Below are 12,479 nucleotides of genomic sequence, written 5' to 3' on the forward strand. Positions count from 1 at the left end.
AACTTCATGATGGATGTGCTGTCTGATTATTGCCCCTGCTTTTGACTTTTGACCCTATTTCTGCCTGACCAGGTTTCTCCTATTTCTTTGAAAAACCTTTTGTATATAGTAATCAGATTTTCCTGGAGTGCATGGGGAAGGGCCACCAGCTTGGGTGGGCTCCCGGGGTCTTAGTTTGTTGTGACAATGAGGTGGTGTGTAGCTCTGTCTTCCTATTCTGCCAGCCCCTCATTGGAAGAGGGCCTTTCTCGTAGCTGTTTCCCTGCCCTCGTCACCCACTCTCTGGGGCTCCAACAGTGCCTTTTGCCCCATTGGCCCTTGCGCTACCCCTGGCTCCTGGTTGCTCTTAGTCGCCAGGTCTCCTTTCCCCTATCCAGGTTTCTCCCTTCAGGGTCCCCAGTGCTGGCTGGAGTCACCTGTGTATGTCCTCTGACTGTGGTCTCCCCTGGGCCTGAGTTATGGTATTTATGTCAACTCTGCTGGCCTTGGATGGCTGTTTTCCCACCGATCTGGAACTGCTGCTTGAGTTTGCACTCTTCTGGGCAGTGGGTGATGCTGCTTGTTTTCCTGGATGGTATCCAAAGGATGTGGGGAATTCTGAGTAAAGTGGATGTCACTGCCTGCCCCCCACCCCCCATTGTCTAAGCTGGGGAAGGAGGCCTGTGATGTCGGAGATGCTTCTGTCCTTTAGGCTTAAGTAGATGTTCCTAGGTGACATCCTCAGTGTTATTTTTTTTTTTTTCCTCTTTTTGGTTTTTCCAGGTGGGGTTCCCTCTAGCTCAGGCTGACCTGGAATTCATTCTAGTCTCAGGATGGCTTTGAACTCACAGTGATCCTCCTACCTCTGCCTCCCGAGTGCTGGGATTAAAGGCGTGCACCACCATGCCCGGCTCTTTTTTTTTTTTTTTTTAATTGAAACAAGGTTGCCCTTGAATTTGTGGCAGCCCTCTTTCCCTGCTTTCTGAGGGCTGGGATTGCAGCATGCACAGGCTCTGGTTTATCTTTCTGAGTCAGGGTCTTGCTAGTATGTAGCCCAGCAGCCTCTGCCTCAGTTTCCCTAGTGCTGGATAACAAGCATGGGTCACCAGGCCTGGCTACCTTTAGACTTAAATGGAAGTTTTCTCACCTAGGACCCTGGTCACATGGCTTAGGAAGAGGGCGTGGAATATGGAAGCTACACTAGAAATGGAGTTAGGTGTCCTTCATGCTAACATGCTACCAGCAGCAGCCACGGGCAGGAAGAGCAGAGAGGAAGGACGAGGGTCTGGACTTGGCTTCCCAGGGCACTTCACGGTGTCCAAAGCAAGAGGATCAAGCAGTGTGCCATGAAGGAACATGGAGGCACCTGAACCGTGAGGACAGGAGGTAGGGTCTGTGTATGTCTGGGGCTGAGGGGCAGGACCTTGAGTACAGCCCATGGGGAGTGGGTGGTCAGTGAGGATTCAAGCCTCCCAGGTCCCCAGCCATGCTTCCCACAGTGAAGGGCGGCCGAGGCTGGGCACACTTCTTGAGGATGGTGATAGCATGGCAATCGCCACACTCTGAGCCCAGCTACTGGAGGTGCTATGACATACCCTCTTCCAACTGCAGCCCAGTTTTAGATGTGCTCTGGCCAGTCCAGTCCTATGCTCTCTAGGTGAGGTTAGATAGCCACAGACCTTGCCCCAGAACGCTTACTAAGGAGCCTGTGCCTGTATATATGCAGCCCAAGGTGGCCTGGTTCAACTTGGGGGAGGGCCCAAGTGGCCTTGAGCAGCATGGGCAGCCAGGTGCAGAAACACCATGTACAGAGCATAGCATGCAGGCCCTAGCTCCAGTGTGGATGAGTGTGGTGGCTGTGGCTGTGGCTGTGGCTGGACTGGCAGAGGGAGTTGGTGCTGTATGGAGATAGCACATGCACATCATGTCCCCCTCCCCCCCCCCCCACACCCAGCAGAGATTGCTTGTACATATCACGGCAATGGATGGGTTAAATGGACAGCGTTGGCCTCATTTCATGTTCCCAGCCTACTTGGATACTTCTAGAACCCCTTTCCTGCCTGGACATGATGAATGCTCTTGAATCTGCTTGGCCCCATTGTCTTATCTCCTGGCAGCATCCTCTACTTACTCCAGGGTCTTCAAGGCACGCTGTGCCCAGTCAGGATAAGCAGCGGGCTCTGTTGGTTGGAGACCAGGCTCACAGGGAAAAGTGGGACCCTGAAGGTAGCCCAGGATTTATGTGATCCCCGCAGTCTCCCAGGCTTCTTTGTAGCTCAGCTGAGATGGCTTCATGGTGTCCATGGCAACCAGCCATTCTCACTGGGGCCACATAGCAGCCAGGAGGCCAACAGGTCTCTGAACAGTGCACACTGGAGGCCAGATTCTCCCATTTGGAATACCCAGAAAGTTGCGGATCCCAAGAGGAGACATGTGATGTATGTGGACACCACCAGGAGGTGTGCTCCAGCACACCATGCACACAGGCGGGAGGAAACCTTTCTAGCTACCCTCCTACATACAATACAATACACTCTGTGCTTGGGGATGTTGCCTTGATTGGTGTGGTTCTGAAATAGACACTAACAGCATGGCAGGAAGGGTGCAGGCTTACCTGTGACGGTGTCCCTGGGTCCCTGGGCTAACACCCAGAGGCATGCTGATGCAGCTTATGCAAGGCAGCTCTTGCAACCACGCTGTTGGGGGTGCTTGGCCACACATTTTGTTAGGATGAACTTAATTTTAAATTACTGTACAACTCCTTCAGGAACCATATATATATATTTATATATATGAAGCCTTGACTTCACTGTTGCCTCAGGAAAGGCTTTTTGTGTTACCAGCTGCTTCCCCTAACAGTTTCCTGTCACCAGGGGAGGTCCCAAGGGTGCCCCAGTAGTAAGAAAGGGGTAGTGCAGACACACGGGATCTACTTCCTCTCCTTCCCTCCCTGAGGATAGGACACTGGCTGTGAGGCAGGTGCGGACATCAGTGTATTTGTAGCTCATGCTGTTGAAGCCCTGGGCAGTGGGATTCCCAAGCCCAGCAACATTCTTCCTGAAGACACTGCTAGGTCTGTAAAGAAACCTTGACCTTGACCAATACCCCAGAGGTCAGAAACCTAGAGGAACTGAGCCCCTCCCCCTCAGTGTCCCCAGTATTGGAGACCCAGATCCCGGCTGGCTAGACCAGTGGTTCCTTTGGGTTTGTCAGTGAGTAGTTTGGTATCACCCTCGTCTTTTCTGGAACAAGCTCAAGTCCTGTTAGACTTGGCCTGCGACAGAGGGGGTGAAGAAGAGCGGACAGGTTCACTGTGTTAACACTTTACTTCAGTTATTGCAACAGTAACGCTGGCGTATGCAAATGTACGACACAGAGAGCACAGCCTCACACCACTGGTTCCGGTGACGTGCAGAACAGTTCACGCTTCCTCCGGTACCGAGGACAGACGGGGCATGGGAGCCCGCCTGGTGAGGGAAGCAGGGGACTCGGGCACAGTGCAGCTGGTGCCCCTCACCAGCCCGCCTGCCTGTCGTTTGTCTTTCAGTGAGAAGTGCTGCGCCGAAGGAGGCCGTGACAGAGGCTGACCTCCACACCGGGACTTGCTCTCTGCAGATACAAAGTGCTCAGTTTGCAGATCTGCTGGTACGTGACCTTGACGATGTGCAGGGGAATGAGGAGGGAAAGGGGAGGCCCCAGCAGGATGACGACGCGGCCAGAGCGAGCTCCCTGCCTCTCACTGCTGGACAGCCCTGCTTGCTCACACGGTTCCCAGACGCAGCCGCAGTCCGGCAGCAGCTTCGCCCTTTCTCGCAGGGCCTCCACCCGGGCAGGGCCCTGGGCAGTCCTCGGGTCCCAGGCTTAGGAGCACAGGACTGGAGGCTGTAGTGGCTCGAAGGGCTGAAACTGCAAAGTATAGCCCATGGGTGACTCAGGCACACAGCACGTGGGCAGCGTGCGGCCCCAGGGGAGTGCATGGTGTCACACACAGAAGCAACAAGAACACAGCTGGGTCATGTGAGGCCTGGCAGCTCACTGGATCATGAGAGGCAGTGGGGGCTTCGCCTGGCCAAGGCCAGGTACTCACTGGCCAGCCTTGGATGATGACACGGGGTCACGAGCACATGGCTGCATGGAATTACAGTGGTCACTGCCGCCACTCAGAACACAACATGGGACACACACACCGCCCTGGGCTGCTCAGCGCTCACGCCACCTGCCTGCTGGGGATGGGGACCAGATGAGGGAGTTAGGATGGCACGGGGGGACGAGGATGAGAGCGGTCATTGTTGTGTAGGGCTGTGTCCCTCTGCCACGTGGGCCCTCGGAGTGAACGTGTCACCGTGTGCAGAAGGAGGGAATGTGGAGCATGGGAGTTCACAGTTATGGCAGCCAGTATAAAGTGTCTAAGGATCGGTGGGACCAATGTCCTGAGACAGCCAGCTCTTGACTAGTTGCCCCAAGTTGCTACGGTAGAGGGGACTGCGTTTTTTACCTAGTTGCTTACCTGAAGTCACAGCAGTTATAATACTGGTCACTGAGCATAGTGTTCTTAGGGGAACAGGGAGCTATCCAAAGCAGTATGGGAGCTTTCAGATGGTCGGGTGCTATGTTACTTGGCACAGTTAGTAATGATTGTGCAAGGTTTCAGCCAGGCCTAGAGGGATTTTCTTCATCATAGGAAAATATGGAAGGATCTGAATTTGTTCTAGCAAGGAAGTTTTTGGTCTACTTTCTTTCTCACACACTCATCTAGACTGACTTCCTATCATGAAAGTGGAGCCCTCGGAGGTCCCTATTGCTAACTTTGTGGATGAAATGCTTGTCCTTCACACACAAACACTACCTATACAGTATGTATATATATATATTTATATATTTATATATTTATATTATATAAAGTTTACTTACGTATTTTCATCAACCATATCAGGTCTACTTAATTTTTTTGCCCCTTGACAATAACAGAGCAACAGTGCAGCAAGTTTGGGGTTGGTTCTGTTCTGTCTGATTTATCATTTCTTCTTTTTCTAGGTTAGGTTCTCAGATGCATGTAAAGTGAGGGGCTTGGGAGGGAAGGCAGTTCCACGTCTCCTTGGCCAGTGCAGTGTCAAGGCTGAGGGAGGACCAGGTGCCAGGGCTATCAGATCTAGAGCCCTGCTCCATGGAAGGTGAGCCTGTGGGGGCAGGGGGATGGAAACAGCAGTGCCCTGGGCTGGTCTGAGGCTGGCGGCCTGGAAGGCCTGGGCGCCCAATGTCTGGGAGGCGGCCACCTAGGCTGTTTACACCACTGTGCTGATGCCGCTGGGTTTTGCCTTGCTGCTGGTGGAGGGTGGTGGAGCAGGGGGCTGCCCGTGGTGGTGCGCTGAATGCCCTGCATGCCCCACATGGCCAGCGTGAGCTGTGGGCAGCGGTGGGTGGCTGTGCGTGTGGGCACCGTATGGGGAATGCCCGCCGTGGGGGCCGTGGTGGTACTGGTGAGTGTGCTGCAGGTGAGGGGGCGGGTGGTAGTGGTGGTGGTGGTGGTAGGGGGGTGGGTTCTGCTGCACGTGGCAGTACTGCGCGTGGTGCCCATGCACCTGTGGGCCCTCCGAGGGCCCCGGGTGGTGGGCATGGGGGGGCAGCGGGGGAGGGGCCGAAGGTGGATGGGTCTGGGGAGGGGGCTTCCCTCTCCTGCTCCCAAACAAGGAGCCCAGGAGGGAGGAAGAGTTTGGCATGGGCTGAGGGGGGCGAGATGGACACTCTCGTGTTGATGTTGCTCTCCGGCGCATGTGAGGACTGCTAATGATGGATCCCTAAAAAGGAAATTCATAGAAACCAAAATTAAAAGATCTTGAAGCATGCAGGTCAGACCAATCTTTTCACTGTAAAAAGTCACCCACTGACTGCTGGGCCCTCAGCTCCCTGTGCTGGCCAGAAGGCAGGAGGGATGCGGGCTCGGCTCGCCTCCACTGAGCAGGGCAGTGACGGGGAAGGGTCTCTTTTCTGTGCAGCATCACAGCAGCCGCCCTCACCGGGTGGAGGTCTCGGGCCACAGTGACTGGGTGAGGTCTCATGAGCAGTTGGGCCAAAGGGTGATGAGTGTGGGAAAGGAATCATTCCTGTAACGCTGTGACCTGAACTCTCCTGGGACTTCTGCCCATGGGGTCCAGAAGTGTATGGGAAAGCAGTGATAGGCAGTGGGGACCTGTGACCTTGTCCTTGGGTGGGGGGACAGGCTGCCTATGCTACTGCAAACCAAAGAGGAAAGGGAAGAAGGAGAAAAAGGTCTGCCAGCCGAGGTTAAGATGTGGGCGGTAGGGAGAGATGTGGAGGATGAATGAAATCTCATGAAATCCACACTGACTTTTTCTTTCTCTCAGACGCTCCTCCTCCCGCAAGCTAGCTAAGCAATTCCATGGTGTCCTGACTGCAGACACACAGGCAGTGAAACCCCAGGAAGGAAGCAATGGATGGGTGGCAGTGCGTGGGGCCAACACATCCAACAGCAAGAGCTGAAGGTGAGTGAGTGGGGGAGCGGGTGGCGCTGGCGCCCGGGGCGGGACCCGAAAGCCAGGACATTAACCATGCTCAGGGCACCACAGGGAACAGGGGTTAAGTAGAAATGGAGACACAAAATCCAGACCCAGACACCCTCCCACCGTTGGATCGGAACAAGCGTGAATGGCATGGATGCTTCTAGGTGGAGAAGCTGCATGCAGGGCGAGGCAGGCAGGGGCAGGAGGGCTGAGTCTGCATCTGCAGGAGGGGGAAGGAAGAGCAAAAAAAGACGACAGATATAAACCAAGGATGGGGTGACACAGGACAGCCAGCTGGACGGAGATGCTTCCTACTTACTTCCACATTGCTCTCTAGCGATCCCGCACTGCTGCGACGCCCTCGCTTCCCTGCCCAGAACATGCAATACCAGAGGTTAGACACGCACACCAGGCCCGGCGGCGCTGCCTGCCTGCCACCCCCGGAGCAGAGGCTAGCCCACTTGCTGCCTGCGCCAGGATGGGGCGGAGGAGGGGCGTGGTGGGGAGGCTGGCAGCAGAGTGCAGAAGGAGTTTTAAAAACAATGGAGTCAACGCTCAATGGAGGGAAAAACGTTTTTAAAACCAGTTCCACCTTTATAGTGCTGATCCTAGACTGTGGTCTTTGGGGAGGACTTTGGAATGGAGGTGTGTGCACCACCAGCCCAAACTCCTACTTGCTCACATGACTTGGTTCAGCCAGCCTCAGCTGTTGGCGGTGGGATTACAGCTTCTGCAATGGCATAGCACCCCTGCTCCCTGGTGGATTTCACATATATATATATGTGCATATCCATATACATGCTCGTACCCACAAACATGCACGCGCGCACGCGCATACACACAAATAAACACACACACACATATATATATTCCCTCTTGCTTTCTGAGGCAGCGCATGTGGTCAGGAGGAAACAGCCTTGCGGGCCCCTTGTCCTCTGGCTGATGTTTGGTTTGTGCAGTGCCCTGGCTCTTGAGTCTAGTTCCCCACCCCAACCCAGAAGCTGCAATACATTCTAAGCCTGAAGATGTCTGTGCCAGGATGTGTGCTGGCATCTCAAAGGAAGGCTGTGTCTTCTTGGTTCTGGTGCCTGAGTCCACCTGGGCTTCCATAGTTCTTCGGATGGCATCTCCTTGGCTTTCTGTAGGATGCCTAGCCACAACGGGCTGGATTCTGGGCCAGCGCTCATGGAGTGAAAATGGCGTGAGGGTCCAGAGGGTTAGCCCACCTCTCTGGGCTTCCCGTAAGCTTCCACAACGGCAGCACTAGCAGGCGGGGAACACCACACTACATGTGACTCACGGGCTTCGGCTGTCCACGTGCAAGGAAGCAGTGAGGCTGCGAAGGAGCCTGGCTGAAGCTCAGACAGCATGTCCATCTCTGAGGCTGTATGTCGAGGCCATGTTGTGCCTCCCAGGTGTCCACAAGGCCTAGTGCCAGAGGTGATCAACACTATGCCTTGCAGACCCAGCTGCCCAGAAGTGTCTGGTGGAGATGGTGACTGGGTCCTTTAGCCTCACTGTGTCCACTGAGTGGACTGGGAGGAAATCCAGCCCCTTCACTCTGCTGTTGTCTCAAGCCTCAGAGCCTCCAGGGGAGACTGGATGGACAGAAGGCCATACCACCGATTAGAAGCAAGAGTGCTTCTACGAAGCTGGTGAAGACCTGCCTGGGGAGTCGGGCAAAGGCTCATATTGCCTCCCTATCTGCACAGAGAGAAGGGCTGCACCATGGTGTCCAGGGACATGCAGAGGTAGGCCCTGGGTGAGGCAAGAGCAGGACACTGTGGTACCACAAGGACATGCTGAGAGTCCCATCTTTGCTGTCATTTTCAAACCACTTTTCAGGCCTTTCAGAGGCCTGGAGCTCCCTGGAAAAGACCAGTTGGCCTGTGTCCTGAAACCCGAACAGGAACTTGAATGTGGCTGTACTCTTGCCCAGTGCAGGCTGAGGGTGACGTGGCTGTCTCAGAGTGAAGTTTTTCCTCAGCTTGGCCTAGGAGGTGGGCTGACGAGCAGCATGCTGGAAAAGAGACCTATCCCCTGGTCTCTTGTGGTTTCCTCAACTTTAGCTGAAGCTCAAAAGCCGGATTGACTCCTCAGACCCTGTTAGGCCCGTGACCTCATGAACAAGGACGATAACAGTCCTGAGTGCAGTGGGCACTGGTTCACCAGTGCTGCTGGGGAAAGCGAGGCTAGGCCCGACTCTAACCTATGCTGCTCACAGGCACCACTGGAAGTAAGTGACAGGCTAATTGGCATGGGCTTCCCCAAAGGCTTGTCTCTTCATGACACCTCAACCTGCCATCACTATATCAGGCTGGGTTCAGGAGTGACCTTGTAAAGTGGCTGCCACCTTTGTTGGCCACCCTCTAGAGGGCCACTGGCTCTGCTCTAGATTTGGATGCCCACATTGCAAGATGCCTAGGGTTCTGGCTGGGTTGTTTCTCACTGAGGACATGAGGACTCTACCCCTGTATGCCAAGATCTGGGGCCCAGAGAGGATGACTACAATTCAGCAATTGCTCAGGGAGCTCCCTGAGCCACCTTCCCACAGACATGGCCATACCAGCAGCTCCACCTGATCCCTAAGCCTGTGACCCAGGCTCCCTACCACAGCAAGGCCACTGCACAGACTCAAATCAGCCCAGGACCCATAGCTGGCAGAGGCCCAAACAGTCCAGTGACATGGGCTGGGTGAACAAGGCCGCCGGGAAGCCAGTGGTTCTCAACCCGTGCTAACTTTGTTCTCGGGGGGGGGGGGGACCTGGCATTTCTGGAGATGTGGCTTTCACAACTGGGAAGATGTTTCTAGTCTCTAGTAGCAGAGCTTGGGTACAGCCCACATGGCAGTTATTTGACCTCCAGTGTTATGCCCAGGTTGAGAAGCCCTGGCTTAAACCCTCATGCTGGCGGCGAACTTCAGATTTTTACTATGGAGAAAAAAATGACAAAAGCAAAGAAAAAAAAAACAACCAACAACTCAAAAACAAAAAGGAAAAAAATAACAATTTCTAAGAAATGAGTAAGCGGCATGACGCAGGCATTGAGGGGCCCCACCCCAAGCAAGGGCTATAGCAGGCAGGCTCCAAGAGCCTGTGCCCTTCCACCACTGCTCCACGGGAAGCTGACTGGCTAAGGGGCTGCTCAGAGAGGCCCCTGAGGCTCAGGGCACCCCTCTTCCAGGAAACCTGAGCAGGGCTGCTTACTGGGGCTAAAGGCTGGCAGCAAATTCACACACAGAAACACCAATGACAACACCCTGGAGCCAGCCACACGCGTGTGGCAATGGCCTTTGGGCTTGACGAAGGCCTAGGGTTTTTGGGAAAGGATCCCTACAGGGAAGCAAGACCATGAAAGCAGCAAAAGGCGGGGGGGGGGGGGCTCCCCAGACAGCTCAGAGGGCTTCGCTCAATTTCATTCATCAGCAGAAAGCATGGGGACGTGGCAGCACAGAGCACAAGGGCCGCACTGGCCTTAGAGCAATTGTCACAAAGTAAAGAAAGCACTAGAGAAACCCTGGGAGAAGAAAGGGAAGCTGGGTGCCATCCTTCCCCTTTGAGACAGGCACTCCTGCGTTCCTCACAGAACCACAGGGCACTGTGTCCACACCCGAAGCAGCCCTTTCCAGTGCCGTGTGTGCCCGACTATCCGCAGGCACCGGCCTCAGTCCTGCATGCAGCGACTGGGAAGGTGCTTCTCAGCCCGGTTCTTACCCGCTTCTGAGAGGTCACGGAGAGAGCTGCTGAGGGCGCTGCGCTTAAGGCCCTCACCACTGGCATAGCTGTCATCCAGGCAGGCCCGGCTCAGTGTCCCGTTGCCTGACTCCTTTTTAAGGCTGGAGCACTGTGACATGCTGGGCCGGACAACACCCTTTTGCTTCTCCAATTCCGCTGGAACAGAGCAGGAAGGCCAATGAGGGGCGGTGGTTATTGCCCTGGGCTCACAGCTCCCAGAAAAGGGGAAAGGTAGCTTCTGGGAAAGGAAGGGCATGATGTTGCCCTGGACAAAAAGAAAGGAGCTCCCAGTGGTTGGAGAACAGGCTGTCTGTGATCAGCAGATTCACACTTGCCAGCGAGACCAAGGCTGGCCTGAGTCTGAGGGAGCCGGTCTGGCCCTTCCACAGAGGGAGGCAGAGGAGAGGACACCATGTATCTACAGAGTAGAGTAAAATCTGGAGCCAGGGGTGGTCTTGACTGTGACCACTGCGACTGGGCCCGAATAAGGACAAGGACTGTGTGCTGTGAATTCATTTGCACAGGTGATTGGCCAAGGCAAGCAGTGTGCTTCTAGGAAGGGTGGAGCCTAGCCCCAGGGCCAAAGAAACCCCTTTCCCTGAATGCTTCTTTCCTATTCTGGCCAGGCTATTGGCTGGCCTGACACATGGCAGGTGTCTCTTCTCTTGGCTTCAGGAAGCCTTGACATCACCACAAGACAGGGAGCCAGATGCTATGCCCAGTGAGTCCTGGGAGACCCCTCCCCGCACCCCATCACCCCTGGCTCTGGGCCTTACACTCTATCCGGTGCTTCTCCATTTCCTGCACCTCAGCAACAGACTCCCTCAGGTCATCAGTGAACTTCTTCCGGTCCTGAGGGTTGGGAGCGTTGAAGTTTATTAGCACCTTGATGTCTGCTCCAGGGACAGCAGACGTCAGCCGGATGCCATTGGGGTAGTCTGCAGGAGAGGAGAGAGAGGGCTTTGTGGTCAGTATCTCTGTGAGGGTTTTTGCTGGCCAAGGACTGGGGACACCTGGATGGGCACAGGACTGTCTTGGTACAGTCAGGACTGCAAGCAGGATTTAGTCTCCTCACAACCTGGGCTGTTTCCTCCACATGGTGTCAGAGGCAGCTGCGGCCCTCACACTTGCCCAGCCTAAAGGTCATGGAGATGGCACTGGATGGAATACCTTAATCTGCACCCCCAGGGAATTCTGGGCAACATAACTATTCCCTCCATCCATGGCACTGGGGACACCCAACACTGCCCAGACTTCAAGGCTCTTGTGGTCTCTCTGGGACATAGGCCTCCTGAGAGTAACCTCCTGTATGTTTCTGGTTTGTGAACCAAACCCTAACCTCACACCTGCTCAACAAGGAGGGTGTGCAGCCCATCATACAGGATGGAGGAATACATGCCAAATGACAACACACCAAAGCCCAAGATTTTCAAAAAGTCATTCAAACTGTATTAAATGTGCCTGGGTGAAGGCTATGCCTGTAGGCATTGTGCCTTGTATCTGGGATTGAGGGCGTGTGAGCATGACCAATCCCTTGGTGCTCACAGCCTGGTTTCGCCTCTGCACCACAGTAGGTCCCTGGCCCCAGGATGCCAAGACCCCTCAACCAATTCAGAGACCGGGGTGACACCAAGACAAGACACCGTTTCTGGTTGGGAGATGGTCACAGGAAGGTATGTTGGCATGGGGAGGCATGGCTGCCCTCAGTCCCATTGAGGACACAGGAAGGGTACAGCTAGCTATGTTCTCTGACAGGGGTCAGCATCTTTCCAGAATGATGACTGGAAGATGGTGGCATTTTTGAGCCGAGAGGGACTCCAATGTTAGAGAGCTCTTTCCCTTGGGTCAACTCCTTACCCTACCCTGGGCAGACTGCCTCATTCTCACCCCATGTCTGACTCCCAGCTCTGGGACCTCTGCCAGAAGGGATGAAGGAGAAAACAAAAAAGCTGGGGAGAGGGGCCAGCCCAGTGGAGTAGGGGAGTCCACAGCTACAAGCAACCCTCCTCCTCACCCCAACAACACACACACTATGCAGTATGGGGAACCAGTCTGGGCTCGGCCTATGCTGTCACCACACTTTAGAGCCCAAGGCCAAGGCACCAGGCTGCTAGGCGCAGCTCTTAGCTTCTGCAGCCATTTAAGATGGCTTTCCCCTGGCATACATCATACAAACATACCCATTTCTGCCATGCACTTCTAGACTCTTCCCTGCCTGACGTCTGCTCTTGGCATGAGAGGAAGAATT

General features: G+C 54.7%; 1 protein-coding gene across 8 annotated transcripts in view; it reads right to left on the reverse strand.

The window, feature by feature from the left end:
* Nucleotides 1-3,286: 3,286 nt before the first annotated feature.
* Nucleotides 3,287-12,479, reverse strand: part of Iqsec1 (IQ motif and Sec7 domain ArfGEF 1) — a 336,067-nt gene continuing 326,874 nt past the window's right edge. For 7 of the 8 annotated variants that reach the window (XM_045153616.1, XM_045153620.1, XM_045153618.1 and 4 more), the window contains 4 exons: nt 11,008-11,169; nt 10,211-10,387; nt 6,817-6,866; nt 3,287-5,774 (listed from right to left, as the gene is read on the reverse strand). In XM_045153616.1, the coding sequence (XP_045009551.1) occupies nt 5,262-5,774; nt 6,817-6,866; nt 10,211-10,387; nt 11,008-11,169 (902 nt within the window). In that variant the 3' untranslated portion in view covers nt 3,287-5,261. The remainder of the gene's footprint in view (nt 5,775-6,816; nt 6,867-10,210; nt 10,388-11,007; nt 11,170-12,479) is intronic. The other variant, XM_004671686.2, reaches the window with a different exon arrangement.

This window comes from Jaculus jaculus, chromosome 6 (assembly GCF_020740685.1).
Source record: "Jaculus jaculus isolate mJacJac1 chromosome 6, mJacJac1.mat.Y.cur, whole genome shotgun sequence".
NCBI classification, from domain to species: Eukaryota; Metazoa; Chordata; class Mammalia; order Rodentia; family Dipodidae; genus Jaculus; species Jaculus jaculus.